Source organism: Antrostomus carolinensis, unplaced genomic scaffold, assembly GCF_000700745.2.
Source record: "Antrostomus carolinensis isolate BGI_N321 unplaced genomic scaffold, ASM70074v2 scaffold9747, whole genome shotgun sequence".
NCBI classification, from domain to species: domain Eukaryota; kingdom Metazoa; phylum Chordata; class Aves; order Caprimulgiformes; family Caprimulgidae; genus Antrostomus; species Antrostomus carolinensis.
In genome coordinates this window covers 77037-95441 of record NW_010326765.1, presented here as the reverse complement: position 1 = coordinate 95441, position 18405 = coordinate 77037, and the positions used below count along the sequence as shown (strand labels likewise).

The 18405-nt window shown below is 37.0% G+C and overlaps 1 protein-coding gene across 1 annotated transcript; it reads left to right on the top strand.

Annotated features, from left to right (window-relative positions):
- Window positions 1–334: 334 nt before the first annotated feature.
- On the top strand, window positions 335–17847 carry MTRR (5-methyltetrahydrofolate-homocysteine methyltransferase reductase). Its single transcript, XM_010171704.2, has 12 exons — window positions 335–480; window positions 1520–1886; window positions 4244–4366; window positions 5338–5491; window positions 7112–7200; window positions 8852–9032; window positions 11217–11259; window positions 11690–11876; window positions 14174–14292; window positions 16402–16494; window positions 16581–16760; window positions 17703–17847. The coding sequence occupies exons 1-12, from the start codon at window positions 335–337 to the stop codon at window positions 17845–17847; spliced, it is 1827 nt and encodes a 608-aa protein (XP_010170006.2).
- Window positions 17848–18405: the final 558 nt, after the last annotated feature.

The following is an 18405-nucleotide window of genomic DNA, read 5'->3' as shown; positions in this document are numbered from 1 at the left end:
GTTTATCAGTTTCATTCTTTTTAAAATTTTTTCAGTTCCTTACATTTTTCCTGTTAAGAGTCATTTTGTGTTTTTTAAAAGCATGAAATTAAAGCAACATTCTTCTGAAATGTGAAATACTGAAAACAAAGTGTTTTCAGAGAAGTTCTGTATCTTACATTTGTGAAGGAGGAACCACTCCTTCAGCTTTACTTTGGGACAAACACAATTTTTTGCAAGGTCATAAAAGTGTGCTGGACTTTGCTATGTCAGATTCTTCTGTTTGTCTGCAAGAAAATCCTCTGTTGTCTTTGCAGATCTTTGTCTGTGTAGCCTGAGTGGCTGGCTAATTTACATGATTCCTCTTTCCTTGAATGTGCTAGGTCTGGGAGATTCAGAGTACACGTTCTTTTGTAATGGTGGAAAGACAGTAGACCGACGACTTCAAGAACTTGGTGCCCAGCGCTTCTACGACACAGGATTAGCAGATGATTGTGTAGGGTAAGCACTGAATGAGTTTGGAATTTTATTTCTTCAAGATGCAAAAATTACATGTGAATTTGGCTAAACATTCTGAACTCTTTGAAATCAGTTGAACCTGAATACTCAGCACCTCATGGGAATGAGTCCTGTCTGAACACAGTACACCTTTTCAGTCTTAATTGGCATTAAATAAAACTCCATTTTTAAAATGTGAGTAAACATCTGTAATGCCTGGAAAAATTGAGAGTATTTAGTAGTTTTATAAATAAAGTAATTCAGAATAAATGGAGGGGTTTAAAAATATGTAGTCTGTTTACTGAAGCAAATAAAAATAAAACCAGTTCCTAGTATGTCTGTGATAGTGGGTGATGGGCTGTCTTTCTACATACACATCAGACTTTTATCCAAGCTCACATCTTGCAGTAGGCAAGCTTACAATGCTTTTTACTTTTTTCTCTCTTCCATAAAACATCTTTTTTTTTTTCCTTTTTCTGATCAGTGATTGCTGTAGAGGAATTATGTAAGAAAAGAACTCCTTCCCTGTTCTGCTGCTCTTTCTGGCCGATAGGCTGCAGCCTTGGCTTGCTTATTTTCAACTGCAGATTATGTTGGTTCTGTGCATGATGATATGAGGCAATTGAACATGAACATTGCCATAACCATAAAACTTATATCTTGTGTTCTAAAATAATAAAAGTGGAACATTAGTGTAAGCTATTGATGTTGCTGTTGCACAGTGAGAAGTTGCATATTTTGCTACCATCCATTCAACTTCCTGTCATAAAGTTCAGTGTAAGAAAATAAAAATGAGAAACTACGAGAAGAGCGAGGCTGTTACACACTTTAGACTCCGTAAATTTCCATAGTGGTAATAACTAAATGAAAATATTTTTTATCACAAAAGTCATCTTGGTAACAGCTGCAGATATATATTAAAAATGGAAAATGAATAGTGTTTTTAGCTTTTGTGGTATTTTCATTATTCATAAATTTAACAGTCCAGCAAGTCACAGTAAGTCAACCATTCCTTTCTCCATTTTTTCTCCTCTCTCCCCAGTTTGGAACTAGTGGTTGATCCTTGGATTGATGGACTTTGGCTTGCACTCAAGGAAGTATTTCTATTGCAGAAAGAAAAAGAAAGCATGAGCAGTGATGCTGTTTCTAGGTCTCCTGCTGCAGCCCTGCATGTTGGACATGAACTTAACTTAAGCTCAGAAGTACAGAACTTGAAGCTAGAAGATGAAAGAGTGAGGAGTTCTGATGTTCTGACACAGAAACCAGCTGATACCCATCTTGTGGCTTCAACTAGAGACACCGAACCTTCACTTGTTCGTTCTGTCCCTCCTGTCTCGCAGTCTGCTCTTAATATTCCTGCCTTGCCACCAGAATATATAGAGGTGCAATTTCAGGACACCCATGGTCAGGTAAGGACTTCATTTTGAATGATGAAAACCTCTAGCTCTGGTAGGACCATGAGCGTATACTCCTGCATATGGCTCAAAAGAGCAAGTGAATACTTATATAGAGAAGATACATCCCTTAATGCAGGAGGTTTTTGAACTGTAAGTGAAAGGTCCATCTATATTGTGAAAATATAGTTACCACCATATGAGTTATGGACACTGATGTAAAAGTATAATTTAGCTAAATAATAATTTGATAAAGGAATGGCATTGCATTCAGTTGTGGGGCCCCCAGCATAAGAAGGACATGGACCTGTTGGAGCAAGTCCAGGAGAGGGCCACAAGGATTTTAAGAGGGCTGGAGCACCTCTCCTGTGAGGACAGGCTGAGAGAGTTGGGGCCTGGAGAAGAAAAGGCTCTGGGGAGATCTTATAGTGGCCTTCCAGTACCTGAAGGGGCCTGCAAGAAAGCTGGGGAGGGACTTTTTTACAAAGACAGGTAGTGATAGGATGAGGGGCAGCAGTTTTAAACTGAATAAGATAGATTTAGATTAGGTATTAGGAAGAAATTCTGGACTGTGAGGGTGGTCAGACACTGGAACAGGTTGCCTAAAGAAGTTGTGGATGCCCCCTCCCTGGAAGTTTTCAGAACCAGGTTGGATGAGGCTTTGAGCAATCTGATCTAGTAGAAAGTGTCCCTGCTGATGGCAGGGGGGTTGGAACTAGATGATCCTTAAGGTCCCTTCCAACCCAAATCATTCTATGATTCTATGCATTGCCAGGAATGGAAGAATTAAAATTCTCAATGTCTTACATTAGGACAGTGGAAACATCTTCCTGTAGAAAGGAGTACAGTACAATTTCTGTTCAAATTTTTAGTACTTGCAGAATGCCATAAGAGGATGTAAAATTGCTCAAAATCTTGCTGCATGTTTAATAACAGAGAAACTTGTCATTGTAAAAACATAATTATAATTTTACTATTGGAAACAGAAGATAAACTGTAGAACAAAAGCTAGTGTGCTTTTCCTGTGAAGCCATGTTGAATAAAGACCTGCTGTACACAGAGAAGGATTAGCATGAGCTGGTGGTCATCTCCAGTTGGCGTATTTGGTGCTCAAAATGAACTAGAAAGCGCGACTCAAACTTTTCTGGTTCCCTGTCAGAGGGCAGACGTTTTGCTGGTTTGTGCTGGGAGCAGTGAGGGCTGGCAGCTCTTTAAGGGACAGGGAGCCTTGACCTGAGTGTGGTAACACAGACACTGCCATTCCCTGATACCCAAGCGATGCAAACCAGGAGATGGCAGCCAGGAGTGCAGATCATTAGGTGAGTTTGTGGGAGTGAGGCAGGACTGAGGCCAAGCTGGGAAGTTGGTCTGCAGATCCAGGCCTGGATCAGCAGCATCTGTGACATAAAAAGAACAAGTTATTTAAAAACATAATTGCAGTTAAATTTACAGCTAATCAGCAAACTCCACCCTACAAAACAGCATCATGCTATGCCACATTTCTACTCAGCTGATGCACCATAACTTGATATGACCCGAGCCATTAATCACCATGTCGGTATTTTAAAAGAATAATAAAACTTCCAGCTCTTCCATTCGACAGAGTATTGTTATGGACATTTGGTATCTCTCCCACCTCGTCTCCTTTCTGTCTGTATTAATCTCAAATGAAGCTTGCTGACAATAGTGATGGAGAAGTGAAGGCTGTAGTCTGAGCTTCAAGTGACAGCCTTTGACATAGGTGGTCTGGAATTATTGTTGGTACCCATGAACAATTCTTGAGGCATGTTTTCATCTGTGTAGAAATATGGCATAGCATGATGCTGTTTTGTAGGATGGAGTTTGCTGATTAGCTGTAAATTTAACTGTAGTTTTTAAAATTCCTCTTATAAATTTCCTGTAATAATAGCCCCATCAGCACCCCAAAATCTTAATCTGTAAATCAGCAATGATGTTTTTAAATAACTTGTTCTTTTTATGTCCATTCCGTACACCTAGTAATCCTTTAATCAGGCAGGCGATTTTTGGGTTTTAACATAAATCCCATTCTGTAATTGGCTATTTTCAAGGGAGCTCTTGAAAGGAAACAGCTAGATGCATTTGATAGTAGTTTAGGCCCATTAGGCTGTTCAAGCCTGCTGATTTTTTTTTATACTTGAATATGTGCCTGTTACAGCTTAGATGTGATTTTTTAAAATGTAGAGCAAACCAGTCTATCTATATAGAAGATTCATATTTTTCCCCATTGTTTTGAATTGTTTTCTAAGATTGTTTCTAAAAAATTGTTACAACACTAATTCCTGTATGCCATAGTAAGCTGTCATTCAGCTGATTTGCATTTTTAGTGTAAGTTTTCATGTCCTCTTTTTCAGAATCCACATCTGTCCTCACTGATTTCAGAGGGAAAAGTCTTTGAAGTGCCAGTTACAAAAGCAGTTCAGCTCACTAGAGGAGATGCGATAAAAACTGCATTGCTCTTAGAACTTGATACTGCAGTAAGTTGGTGATGGCTTTTTCTTTAGTGAGTTAAAATAAAGGGTGAAGTGCATGTGTGTTATGTATAATAACTGGGGAGAAAATTATGTATTTGACTGTTTAAAAAGAAAAAAATGATTCCCTATATAACTGGATGTCAGCTTAGGCTGATCCATTTTGTAAATGCAAAGCTTGATTTGTTCACTGCAAGATAGGACTTTTTTATTATTGAAAGTTTGTAAGTATACAACTTAGGAAATATTCAGAAACTGTATAGTTGTGACTATTCTTTGTGGTGGGTAATCTGCACAAATTTGACTAGGGAAACATAACGATGCAAGCATAATTCTGTATGTTTCTGTAACAGACAGAAGCTTGAGTAAATTTTTAGTAGTTGGGCACAAGAGCTTCAGCCAACTAAGAATCTAGGTCTTAAGATCTGGGATAGCTTTTAATTTTCACTGTGCTCTTCCCTTGCTTTTTTTCTTTTTCCCCTCAGAAAATAAAAACAGTTGGGGTAATTTCAGTCACAGTGTATCAAATAGTTTAACGAGTAAATTTTATTTTAGTGAAAAAGTATCTCTATACAAAGTTGCATTAATTAAGAGGACTACATTTCTCTGCTCTTCTCAAACCAGAAAACAAAATACATCAGTAATTAATGATCTGGGCTGATTATATAACACATCCTCTTAATACATATTTATTTTCCTTCGGTTTAGGCTCCTTAGCAGTTCTTATTAAAGAGTGTCCAAATATTTAAACCAGATAAGGAAAGATTTTTTCTAATTAATGAGGTTAAATCTGAAAAGAAAACATGACTATTTTGTTTCTGATGTGGTCCAAACAATGAAGTGCTAGTACAGAATAAAAGAACATATGACTTCATGTGACTGCGATAGTAGGAAGATTGCTGCTGTTAGGAATGGGGATGGTGTTGGCCTTGGTTTATGATACAATTTGATAGAAATTATCTCATATTTTAAAACAGGATACAGTCTTTGACTACCAACCTGGAGATGCCTTCTGTGTAATATGTCCCAACAACATCAGTGAGGTGGAAGAACTTCTTCAAATCTTGGGACTTTCTGATAAAGGAGAATACTTTGTTTGTGTAAATGTTAAGCAGGGCACTAAAAAGAAAGGTACGGTGTGATCCACTGGTCATGAACAAATATTCCTTTCTGTAGTGGTAGCGGTCGGTATGCATAGTTTTGAAATTTTTTGTCTTTAGTATTGGGACACAGCTGTCATTTCATGAAGGCATGTTGGAAGTCACAGAGATGGTTTTACTATAGATGAGTTATTTTCTGACTGGGAACTTGAGTCTGGCATTGACATTGATCCATCTCGTTCTTCCTCTGTGCTCCTTCATGTTCATAGAGATGAGGTTTTAATCACATAATCTAACAATTCCCCACTTGAAAGTAAAATCTCTCTTTGCACAGCACTTCACATCAATCTGCTATACATCCTAAGAGGGCTGCACTCCTGAAGCAGAAGACTTCTGTGGCCAGCAGGAGTAGGGAAGTGATTGTGCCCCTGTACTCGGCACTGGTGAGGCCGCACCTTGAGTGCTATGTTCAGTTTTGAGCCCCTCACTACAAAAAGGACATTGAGGTGCTGGAGCGGGTCCAGAGAAGGGCAACGAAGCTGGTGAAGGGCCTGGAGAACAAGTCTTATGAGGAGCAGCTGAGGGAACTGGGATTGTTTAGTTTGGAGAAGAGAAGGCTGAGGGGAGACCTTATTGTTCTCTACAACTACCTGAAAGGAGGTTGTAGCGAGGTGGGTGTTGGTCTCTTCTCCCAAATAACAAGTGATAGGACAAGAGGGAACAGCCTTAAGTTGCGCCAGGGGAGGTTTAGGTTGGATATTAGGAAAAAATTATTCACTGAAAGGGTTGTCAAGTATTGGAACAGGCGGCCCAGGGAAGTGGTGGAGTCACCATGCCTGGAGGTATTTAAAGGATGTGTAGATGTGGTACTTGGGGACATGCTTTAGTGGTGAACTTGGCAATGCTAGGTTTACGGTTGGACTAGATGATTGTAATGGTCATTTCCAACCAAACTATACTATGATTCTATGACTTAGTGCTGCTTCAAAGTGCCTTCTAAAGGGCTTGTAGGTCTATGTGGATCTGTTCTGCTGAGTCTTATCATCCCATACCTCAGAAAGCATGGCTACAGGTTCAAGGTATGCCCATGTACTTCCAGCTGGACCTGAGAGAATTGTTCTTCTCTTGCCTTGCAATTGGTGTCTTAATGGGGCTGCTGAGTTATGCCTTTAGTTCTGCAGGGAGGGTAGGGCTCTTTGTTGTTCCAGTCTGTGAGTAAATCAGTTTCCATGGCGAGGTTCGCTGCATCATTGAGGGCAATATAAGTTATCCGGTAAGTATGAGATGTAAATGGACCCCTGTTCTTGGACTTGGCAAGGAACTCACTTGTTAATAAGGTGAGTTTACATGACAAACCATGTTGTAACATGGCTTTTTAACCATCTCCCTTTGAAGCGTGGTTGGTCCTGAGCACCCTCAAGCTCAAGGCAGTGTCACCCCAATCAGGGCCCAAAAACTGTGCACAGGCAAGCAGCAAAAGATTGAGTGGTGTGGGGTGAATTTCACGGGTGTGCTACTTCTACTGTTCACAGCATTTACAGATTTTACAAGCTCTCTTGTAATTCTTGAAGGAACAAGCACTGTGTGATGTTTTTTTGGATGTTAATAGATACACGTCTTGTTTTGTTTTTTTTTTCTCCCACTGAACTAGGAGCAACTCGTCCACAACACATCCCCGAAAGAAGCACTCTGAAATTCCTTCTAACCTGGTGTCTGGAAATAAGAGCAATTCCCAAAAAGGTGTTTATGTTTTTGATCTTTTAAAGAGAAATCTGTAGTAATTCTGTGCTGTAAGGGCTCTTGCAGATCTGTCCTGGCTTCGTATGTAGTTACCATGTTTCTTGTTGAATAAGGATTGTCAGTTTGTATGCTGTGGTTTGTACTTTATTCTGAGAAGTTTCACTTCTAGTACTTTATCTCACAAACTATGAGATACTGAAATTTCTGTTCCCATTCGGCAGTACTTTGCTTCATAACTAGTCTGGAAGGAAATAGAAAGTACTAGATATTTAGTGCCAGGTGACTGGAAGGCTGATTGAACTTGGCCCCATAAGCATTTTAGAGGACACATGCTTTCTAATCAGTGACCTATATCCCTCAAGTTTTGGCACTGAAAATATGCATGTTGCTCTATGCAAATGTACCATTATATCTTTTAAATTATTTTAACGCTTTTCTTTAGCATTTCAGTAACCTGGCAGAATTCAAAGAAAGATTTTTGATTGTATAATATTTGTTCTCACAACGTGTGAATATTATTTTGCTTTCATACTGTGCCCACAAAAAACTGGAAGCCTGCAGCTGGAACTGCAAGTGTATTTCTGGTGTTGTCAAAACACATTTTAAAGATAACTTTGTATGAAGGATGAAGCTAAATAGTTGTGTTGGTTGCGTCTCTGAGGGAAATCAGTTGCTGGAAGGACCTTTTCACTCAATTTAGTGGATTTTGCAACTTCTTCCCATTGAGAATCTTCCCATTGTTTCAACCTTTTCAAAACTGCATTTAACAATTTTGAAAATTTGTCTCAACAGTAAGAGTAGGCAGAGAGTACTGTCTGGGGAGCGTTGTTCAAGCCAGTTTTTATAACCTATCTGCTTTATTACCTGTTTGGAGTAGAATGTGCTTTGTGTAACTCTGTACTCAAAACTATTGTCTGGAAGCTCAGTGTTTGAGCACGCTCAAATTACTTTCCACGTATTCTTTTGTGTAGAATGCATCCTCTAATTGCACTTGGTGTTTTGGATCCCTTTTCTTTTATGCACTGTGTCTGTTTCCACCTTGCTTTTGGAAAAAACCCTTTAACTATTTACACCAGAGTTTTACTTTATCCTACAATGCTCAATTTAATTTTCCTTTAAGAAAAGCTAGTGGTACCATTATGTAGGCATAAAATATGTAATAAAACACCACAGTGACATTTACATGACTCATTAAATACCATACTTTATTTCCAGTAATGTCTCTTATAAGACTTTTTATTATTTCTTTCCTGACTTCTGTAACTTAGCAAATGGTGTTTTGACTTGAAGTAATTTGTGTTAGGAGCTATTTACTTGGCTTAAGTGCAAATTAATAAATAAGAAAACCTTTCATAAATGTAGGATTTATCAGGAAATGGGTAGTACCTGTTTATTTGTCTCTCCTCTGCTCAGGCTAGGTAGGAATTTCTGACCTGCTAGCTTGTTCCAGACATGAGAGAAGCAGCCAAAAAATAATAAAAAAAAAAGTAATTTTTTTATAGTAGATGAAAATATGCATTAGGAAATAAATTGTGTTATCCATTAACCTGTCAGGTGACTGCTTCCTGTTCTCATGTTTTTCCCAGATTTGTGACCATTTTCCCAAATGGACAAGTTTTTTTACCCTTCACTGTTATTTTCTTCCTCAAAGGCATTTTTGCGAGCTCTTGTAGAATGTACCAGTGATGTGGGAGAAAAACGGAGGCTTCAAGAGCTTTGCAGCAGACAAGGAGCTTCTGATTACACCTGCTTTATTAGAGATTCTAATGTTTGCTTGCTGGATTTACTACATGCTTTTCCAAGCTGCAAGCCTTCACTTAACCTGTTAATTGGTAAGTGACTGACTTAGATTTAATTAGATTTAGTTTCTGAAAATGCATCAGACTAAATGTTCAGTTTTCTAAGAAAGGGGAAAAGCTGTTCAGTTAACTGCTTTAGAAATATTGTAGTATCCATAGTGATGAAACTGAAACTATTTTTGTCAACAAAGCTCTGTTCTCTAGTTTGTGGCCTTTGGGCTTTATTCTGAAAACACTTAGGTACATACCGATGCTTCAATTGATTCTGAATTGCTCCTGTGCATAAAAGAAAAACATAATGTGTTTGCAGGATTAGGGCCTTTAAGAAACAGTTAATCAACTGCTTACAAATAAAAAAAATATGGTCTTACATCTCCTGATTTCCCTTCCTGAATTTTCTTTTCTTGCAGTTTTACCTGTTAAAACGGAAAGCTTTTCCCAGTTTATTTGTATTTATGTAATGTCCAACATACTCACTGAGTTCCTTATATAAAACATTGAAGAGATGAGACTCCAACTGTAACCATCTCAAATACATCTGAAAATACTGAGTTATTTTCCAGAATAAAAAAAACCCAACAAAACAACAGAATTTCTTAACTGAAACAAAAAAAATTGCTCTTTGGGTTCTTGCAATTGTCTTTTCCACGCCTACCCCAAATATCTCCTTCTTAGTACATTATGGGCATTGTGATGGTTATCTGGTGACGATCCCGGAGGAGCGACAATCCCGAACCGAAACTGCAATCCTGGAAGAGCGAGAGCCCCGAGCGAAAGCCAGAGAGAGCCAAAAGAGGCACAGACCCTCGCTGATATACTGGACATGATGTGATATGATATGGAATATCCCACTGGCATATCCAAACACCAATTTAGCTTATTAATTTAAATATCCCTCTCCCCATTAGATCTTGCACTTGTAGACTAACAAAACATGAAGTCCTTCATTTCTAGCGACAAAAATACATACACTAGTATGTTATCAGTGTTTCTCTCATAACAAATCCCAGGCTGAAAGCAAAACGCAACACTATTCTAACTACTGAAAAAGAAACCCAGCTCTGTTCCAGCTAAAAACCAGGACAGGTATTTAAAAAAAATAAATACAAGCTCTGCTCCACTTTATACAACTACATTAATTTTCACAGTGAGAGCAAAAACACTTAGCTTTTCAAAAGTGATATGGAACGTGCTGTAGCAACTGAACTGCATAAAAGGAAATTTTGAAAGTTTTTAATATGTGTTCCCCCAAGGAGGTAATGTGCTGAGTGGGCTTCGTGTCTTCTTTAAGTTATTTCACTGAATTAACTTTTCTTAACTCTGACTTGCAACTATCTTATGTAGCAGAGCATCTTTAAAATATGTCAGTGTCCATGTCCTGGTTGGAACGTCTGCAAAAGAGTGGTACACATGCAAAAACAACTAAAAAGCAGTGAAACTTTATGTTGCCCTGTTACGCCACTGTATGTTTTCTGGCATTTCTATGCCGAATTTTTCTGGTATTGCTCACTTATTGTCACTCTTTTTTCTTTCCCACCATGTTGTTCACTTGGCGATGTGTCTGTCTCCTTCTAATACACCCTTTTCCTCAGCCAAAATGTGCAGTCTGCATGCAAGTCATTCTGCATATGTACATACATATGTAGATATAAATGTGATGTGATATATGGAGTGGGTTTCGCATTGAAAAAATACCTCTGTTGGTTTTTTAGCTGTGATTTCAAAACTTTGCATAGATACTTACAGTGGTTTGAAATTGAACTGGCACATCTGCTTATAGGACATTATGTATAGGAAGCTTTCAATCAAGCAATTCCTATTCTGAGAGCTTTTGAGCTCCATAAAGCACTCTTAGATGAAAGATGGGGAAAATTAAATTTCAAGTTTCATCTTGTCTACTAGCTCTACTGGCATCTCTTCTGTGTGCCTTACAGTTGTTTTTAATTGACCAAGAACCCCATAAACTATTGTGGCCTCATTTTATGGGTTCTCTAACAGATATTCCACAAAGTCTAAAAAACATTCAAAATAGAGTTCAGGTTTTAATAGCTTGTTTCTGAACCAGAAACACTGAATGTTAATAAAGTAAAATGACAGTTAAATTAAAATATGCTTGTAATCTGTTGTAGTGTAAACACTTGTTATAGGATATTTTCATTTTCATTCGGGTGAACCAAATAATAAGTGATGCTTTCTTTTTTTCCTTTTATTTTTCAGAACATCTTCCTAAATTACAAGCCAGATCCTATTCAGTGTCAAGGTAATGAAATATTCAGATTATATCTTCTTGGTAATTTAGGTATGCTTTTTTCTCAAGAGTATGTGTATACCTTATGATCTAAAGAAGAAAGGAATGAAGTTTAAAACCTGAGGAGGAAGTTATAATGTCCCTGTTGCAAAAAACTGCAGAGTTTGACTGTTTTAAACAACATTGTTTTGAGTGTCTGACAAGACTTTAGTAGAATTCTCAAGAGCAAGCTCACACATATTTGAATCTGGTAGGAATTTGAATTCCCTTCTGTAGGCACTGGCCTCTGAGTCCAGCCTTAAGGCTTTTTCTAACTATATCTCAGAGTTAGCACTGAGAATCTTGATTCAGTTTAAGTGGTTTGGGCTGCAAATGGGCCTCGTGTAAGATTGTGTAGCTATTTCTCAGGTTTGCGGATTTTTTAATACTTTTGTCTTTGCAGTTCAAACTTATATCAGCCAGGAAAACTTTGTTTTGTGTTCAATATTGTGGAGTTTCCTGCCTGTCCCACTAGACCAATCTCACGGAAAGGAGTATGTACAGGGTGGCTTGCTGAGTTAGTTGCGCCTCTTCTGCACCCCAGTAAAAACACGCTGGATACAAAAGGAGGAAGCCATACAACTGAAAAGGTATGAACATTAGATGTAAACTCCTCAACTGTTAAATTTATGCATGTTTGAAACCACTGCAGGTTTCTTTGTTCACTGCTCTGATGTAATGTGGGTGTTTTGGCAGTATACACCTTCATTTTGAATTCTGGCCTACTTGTAAGTTTCCCCTTCTTTCTGTAACATGTTTAGAACTTCATTGCTAAGTTGGTAAACTTACATTTTACTTTATCTGTGGATACCTGAGTAGTGAAACTTCTCATTGCTGAAAGGCCAGAGTTGGTCACCACCCCACTGTAGTCCTAAGCCAGTCTTGGAGGATATTTTCATGGACTAAAATACCAGTGTGCAATTATACGAATATGATTGTTAGTGTTGTAGGAGAGAGGCACTTGATCATTTCCAGGAAAGGGTGGCAGATAACAGGGGAGAAATCCTAGAACTTAACTTCTTGTCAGGTCTTGCACAGTTTGCAAAAGCCAGGTTATTGAATATGGCACATTCATCTGGGGTTTTTCTGATGTGCATCAAATATGATTTGGCATGGTGAGTATTATTAGAAGGTACTATTTTTTTTTTGCCTCTTTTCCTTTCATGTCAGAGAATCTATGTAATTAATCAGTCGCAAAGTTATTAGGCATAAGCTAATTATTAAAAATTTGTAATTCTACTGTATAATTGATATGACAAAAGAACTTCTGCCAGTCTAATCTATATTTGATTAAGAAAAATGGAAACAAGCATTGAATTTGGTTACAAGAAAACTGTGCCAATAATTCAAGGTGTTGGTCTGGCAAAATGGAAGAAAAACCCATACAAGTTATCTTCATATTTTAAAACTAACTCAAAAGACAAACTGATTAATATGTGCATCATGTATCTTATTCCAGTATTCACATCTGCTCTTTATTTAAAATATAATTGATTTGCAATATATTAATTAAACATGAAAAAGAGGTGGTGTTAAAAAGAAAAAAAGAATTACAAAATGAGTCTGAATAAAGGTCAGAACTATTTGCATCTGCTGCACAGGCTAGAATTTGGCATTGATAAATGTGCATCAATACACATAGATTGCAGAAATATGTGGAATACCAATCCAAATAGATGAGTGTGTTCTTACACAAAAATATCTTAGATTAATTGAAGACACTTTACAGTATAAATGTGTTTACCATTTGTAGTAGTTTTTAAAGGAATGACCAGTTTGGAATCATTAACAGGGAAAATAGCATCCTAACTCAAGTGTGGTTTGAAGTAGTAAGTATAACAGAGATACAAAGATTGCGCCCCACCAGCAAGAATTATACTATTTTTTTATCATCATGAAACCAGAAACATTGTAGGGTCTGTAGTGAATTAAATTATAAGAAATGAGTAGTACTAAACCACTCAGGTTTACAGAACAAAGTTTAAATAGCTTGGTCTACTGCTTCACTCCTTCCTTAAACTTTAAAGTAAATTCAAATCCTTTCATAATTAATATGCAAAGTAAATTGGATGTTTGCTTACAGCTTTAATGGATTAAACTCTTCTATGGCTGCTGCTGAGTCTTTAATAATCTTTTAAAGAATTAAAAATAGTAATCTCTCATTTTCTATACATTATGTTAGCCATGCATCAGAGAAGAGTTGTGGAGCTCCTATGAAAATTATATTTAGAGTTTCTTTCAGAGACAGATCAGAATTAGAGTTTATCAGTGGAATGATATAAACCATTTTCTAAGATCTTTGAGCAGTTATCTGCCTCCCCTCACCCATGTGCATTTTTAGAGCTCTTTTATGAAAATGAAGAAAGCAAGCTCAGTATCAGTAGGTTTCAATTTACTATAAACAAATCCTCATCTCCACTGGAATACTTTTAGATGTCCACAATGGGAAAAAAAAAATAAGGATGAGTTGCCTATAATAGCAATAAACTGGCTTTACTTCCCTTTGAGTACCAGCGCTAACCTTTCTATGAATTCTGTAACAGCATTCCCCAAATTTATGGTGTGGTCAACTTTTATGCTCTGAAACTTATGCTTGTGTGGTTTTGCCTAGTTTTTCTCCATATGGATTAATAGATCAGTAAATGTGTTGTGGGGTCGGGGGGGTTTTTGGGTTTTTTTTGTTTTGGTTTGGGTTTTTTTTCAGAAACTCATGTGAAATTTTATTCCAAATGTCTGTATGGCATTAAAAATTAACTCTGAAGCTCAGAATTTGGAAGGGTGTGTGGATACATACACTATGTAAATATCCTGATGTTTCTAAAAATTTCATTGTATTTTCACTGTTAAAGAATATTCTTCCATTGAATTCTATCACATTTCATTTCAGATATCTATTTTTGCTCATCCAAACAATACTTTCCACTTACCTGCAGACCCATCTGTCCCATTCATGATGGTTGGTCCAGGAACAGGAATTTCACCATTTATTGGTTTCCTACAACATAGGTATGTACCAGATTGTTACCTGGAAAGCAACCTTTTTATGTTGAGGAAAATAGAGCCTCAGGTTATGAGTACCAATGCAGTTAGTATTTTCTTCTTTTCTTTTCTTTTCTTTTCTTTTCTCCCTTTCCTTTTCCCTTTCCTTTTCCCTTTCCTTTTCCCTTTCCTTTTCCCTTTCCTTTTCCCTTTCCTTTTCCCTTTCCTTTTCCCTTTCCTTTTCCCTTTCCTTTTCCCTTTCCTTTTCCCTTTCCTTTTCCCTTTCCTTTTCCCTTTCCTTTTCCCTTTCCTTTTCCCTTTCCTTTTCCCTTTCCTTTTCCCTTTCCTTTTCCCTTTCCTTTTCCCTTTCCTTTTCCCTTTCCTTTTCCCTTTCCTTTTCCCTTTCCTTTTCCCTTTCCTTTTCCCTTTCCTTTTCCCTTTCCTTTTCCCTTTCCTTTTCCCTTTCCTTTTCCCTTTCCTTTTCCCTTTCCTTTTCCCTTTCCTTTTCCCTTTCCTTTTCCCTTTCCTTTTCCCTTTCCTTTTCCCTTTCCTTTTCCCTTTCCTTTTCCCTTTCCTTTTCCCTTTCCTTTTCCCTTTCCTTTTCCCTTTCCCTTTCCCTTTCCCTTTCCCTTTCCCTTTCCCTTTCCCTTTCCCTTTCCCTTTCCCTTTCCCTTTCCCTTTCCCTTTCCCTTTCTTTTTAGTTTTGTAACAGTGGTATGCTGATTAGATACAGTCTTACTAATTTTAAACAAGCAGTACTTGTTTATGTATTTGTTTTTCAAATGTGTATAACTTACACTTTAATCTGACTGTATTTAATATTTATAGTGGATATATGAGGAACTGGGTGAATTACAGAAATAGTAATAAGAAATTAAATTTTTTATCTGTGTATTGCAGGTGGAAGCCCTGTAAGAGGATGATAGTTTTTAGAAACAGTGTTGATTGGCTTAAGATTGGTATTACAAATCAGTTTCCTTCAGAAGTGGCATCTATATTAAAAGTCTTGTCATGGTGAATGTCAGGTTTTTTCCCACATTCCCATATTTCAATGTGTTTACACATCTTGATATTTTAAGATCAAGAACTTGTCACCTGAACCCTCAACTGGGCAGTAATCTTGGGGTTTGTGGGCTTATATTTGAGGGAAGGTAGATCCCTTTTTAAACCCACTAACTCCAGCAGCATAATTTTGCAAGGCAAAGAGATGCTTGTTCAAAAAATGACAGGTACCTCATCACCAAAAATGTGTAAAAACATGATCATTTAGAGGAAACGAAGAACAGGAATATTTGGGTTGGAAAGGTTGCAAGTTTTATAGGTATCCAAAACACATCATTCCTATGTGACTTGTTCCTTCCAGCAAGATGATGGAGATTTTTGCATACTGTAACAATAATTTTTAAACCATTTTATTTGAGAGAAAAGAGAAGTTTTGACATGATGTTTCTGACTCCATGCTTTTTCTTTAACCAAATCATTATGTTCAGTCCTTACTCTTAAATTTTAACCTCCAGATATACCTTTATTACTCAGAAGTATTTTGCACTTTATTTTAAATGATTCATAGCATTTCATAAGCATTTGATCAATGATAAATAAAATCATAGATCTTTCTGACTAGAAAGTTGCAGCTAAAACCCCTATAAGGTAATACCTTCAGCATTATTTCAAGAAAATGCAGTAACTGTTCTGATGATGTAGTAAATAGATTGTTATTCATAAAGTCTAGCAGATCTCTACAACTAAATGTAAAGCATGCTAAAAATGCTTTGTGCTGAGTTTCCACAGGTGTTTTTACAGGGCTTCCAATGAAGGATAAAGGGGGGGTGATCTCCTTAGTCAGCAGTCAGGATTTTTTAATGAAATGTTTGGAAACATCAGTCTTGACTATTCCAATATGAAACTGTGGCAAAAAGAACACCCTTTGAAGTTGATTGATTTAGAGCTGGGCCAAAAGTAGTCCAGAAAATCAAAGAGGAGGGTTTGACTGTGATTTACCATATTCTTTCACATCTCTGTCAATCCAGACATTTATTAAAGCATTACTTTAAATGAGAATTAGGCTATAGACATTTTAGATTCTGCATTTGATAAAACAGGATTGGAGATTATTTTTTTTTTTTGTCTGTTTAGGCAAAAGCTCAGAGAAGAACATACAGACTGGGAATTTGGAGAGACATGGCTGTTTTTTGGTTGTCGGCATCAGGATCGGGACTATTTGTTCAAGCAAGTTCACTATTTAGCATTCATTTTGTATTCATGAGGGAATGCTTATCTCTGAGCCATTACTAACTATTTTTACTGCCTTTCAGAGATGAGCTCAGATGTTTTCTTGAAAATGGCACTTTAACTCATCTTAAGGTTTGTTTCTCAAGAGACGCTTCAACTGCAGAAGTAGCTCCACCTAAATACGTGCAAGATGTCATTAGACTTTATGCTAAAGAAGTTACCAGAGTCCTACTGAAAGAGAAAGGTTACTTCTATGTATGTGGGTGAGTAGAGTGCAGATGGACTGTCTCAGAAAGAGAACAGTTAGCAGAAGTCTGAGGCTTTAGAAAGACTTTGAACTGTCTGAAAGACAGGAACAACATGATGCTGAAAGAGCCTTTCCCAGAATGCTAGAATTTCATCACTATGTCCATTTTTTCCAATATAGTCTTGAAAGTATAGCTTATAACCACACAGTTCCACTGATTTCTTTAGTCACTTATTATTTGTTTTTCTTTTTTAGTATTCAATTAAGCAATAGGAGGTTTCAAGCCAATGATTTCTCTTGAGTAAATGAGATACTTGATTACATGTAATGATAAACTGTGAGATAGCAACGGTCTTCTGCTGTGTTCCAGGCTTGGGTGGGCCAGAATGCTAAAGCTCTGTAATAGTAATGTATTTTACAGTGAGAAGATTTATTTATGGATGCTGACTTACCTGGAGGTTTGAGATTTTTGGGAAGTTTGTTGACAGATAGGCAAACTTTGAATATAGACCCCAATGTCAATACTTTCTCCTGTAGAAATAAGTCAGCTACTTGTATTAAAAATAACATCATTAATAGGTGAGGTTTTGAGGGATTTTTTCCATATTGGAACCATATGGTGGTACAATAATACAAAATATTTCAGCAGGTCTCATTCTCAATAAAAAAAGAAAAATTATTCTGTGACAGCTCAACTAGAGTTCCAAGATTTTTTTTCTTATAAATTACAGCATGCTGAAAACTTTGTAATATTTGATTGAGAGAAAACCTTGTTGCTGTCAGTGCTCAGCTACATGAAAACTCAGTGATAATCTGAGCCATACAAGATGTATTTGTGTTTGGGATTTTTTTAAATGCCTGTTTTCCAATATTATCCTGCCTCTGAAGCTGTTGATAAAATGAAAAATACAGTATTATGCATTTCACTTTTTTTTTTTTTTTTTTCCCCCCCCCCCAGAGATAAGAAGCACATGGCTGACAGTGTAAGTGATGCTGTAGTGGACATTTTAAGCATGGAAATGGAAGTTGACAAATTGGAAGCAATGAAAATCCTGGCCATGCTTCGAGAAGAAAAACGATATTTGCAGGATGTTTGGAGCTAAATATTTAGCTTTTCCTATGCCTTTGTGACACTCAAGATTTTGTTTCACACATATTCATTTGACTAAAAGTTATTGTCAGAAGTGCTGTCTCTAGTCATCTTAACTTTCTCTGTTGATCTTCCAAACAGGAATATGAAACTTTAAATGACAGCATACCAGGCTGCCTTTCCAGGCGTATGTTTTTTAATGATGTTACGTACTAGACTGTCTCATGCCTTAATTCTCTCATTTTAAGATTGGTTTCATGTGGAAAGTAAAAACTTCTGCACTTGTACACATATAATTGTATGTTTACATTATATCATGTGTTTTTTCTTATGATGTATACGTAAAGAAGCTACAGAGTAAATATGTTACACACTGATCTGTGTGTCATCACATACATTAGTGACTTACCAAGATTTATTTGAACACTTCCTAGATACTTCTTGAAACTATTGATATTTTTTCAGCTTGCACAATGACAGTAACTCTCTAAAGGAATGAAGGTTCATAATGTTGCTCAGAAAGGTTACTGCAGAGTTTAAACTCTGAAGTTTTCTTTACTTAGCTTTTTCA

Coding starts and splice junctions, on each gene's coding strand:
- MTRR (XM_010171704.2), top strand. CDS start 335: ATGATTCCTCTTTCCTTGAATGTGCTAGGTCTGGGAGATTCAGAGTAC. Junction 7,201..8,851: donor TAAGAGCAATTCCCAAAAAG/GTGTTTATGTTT, acceptor TCTTCCTCAAAG/GCATTTTTGCGAGCTCTTGT. Junction 16,761..17,702: donor GGTTACTTCTATGTATGTGG/GTGAGTAGAGTG, acceptor CCCCCCCCCCAG/AGATAAGAAGCACATGGCTG.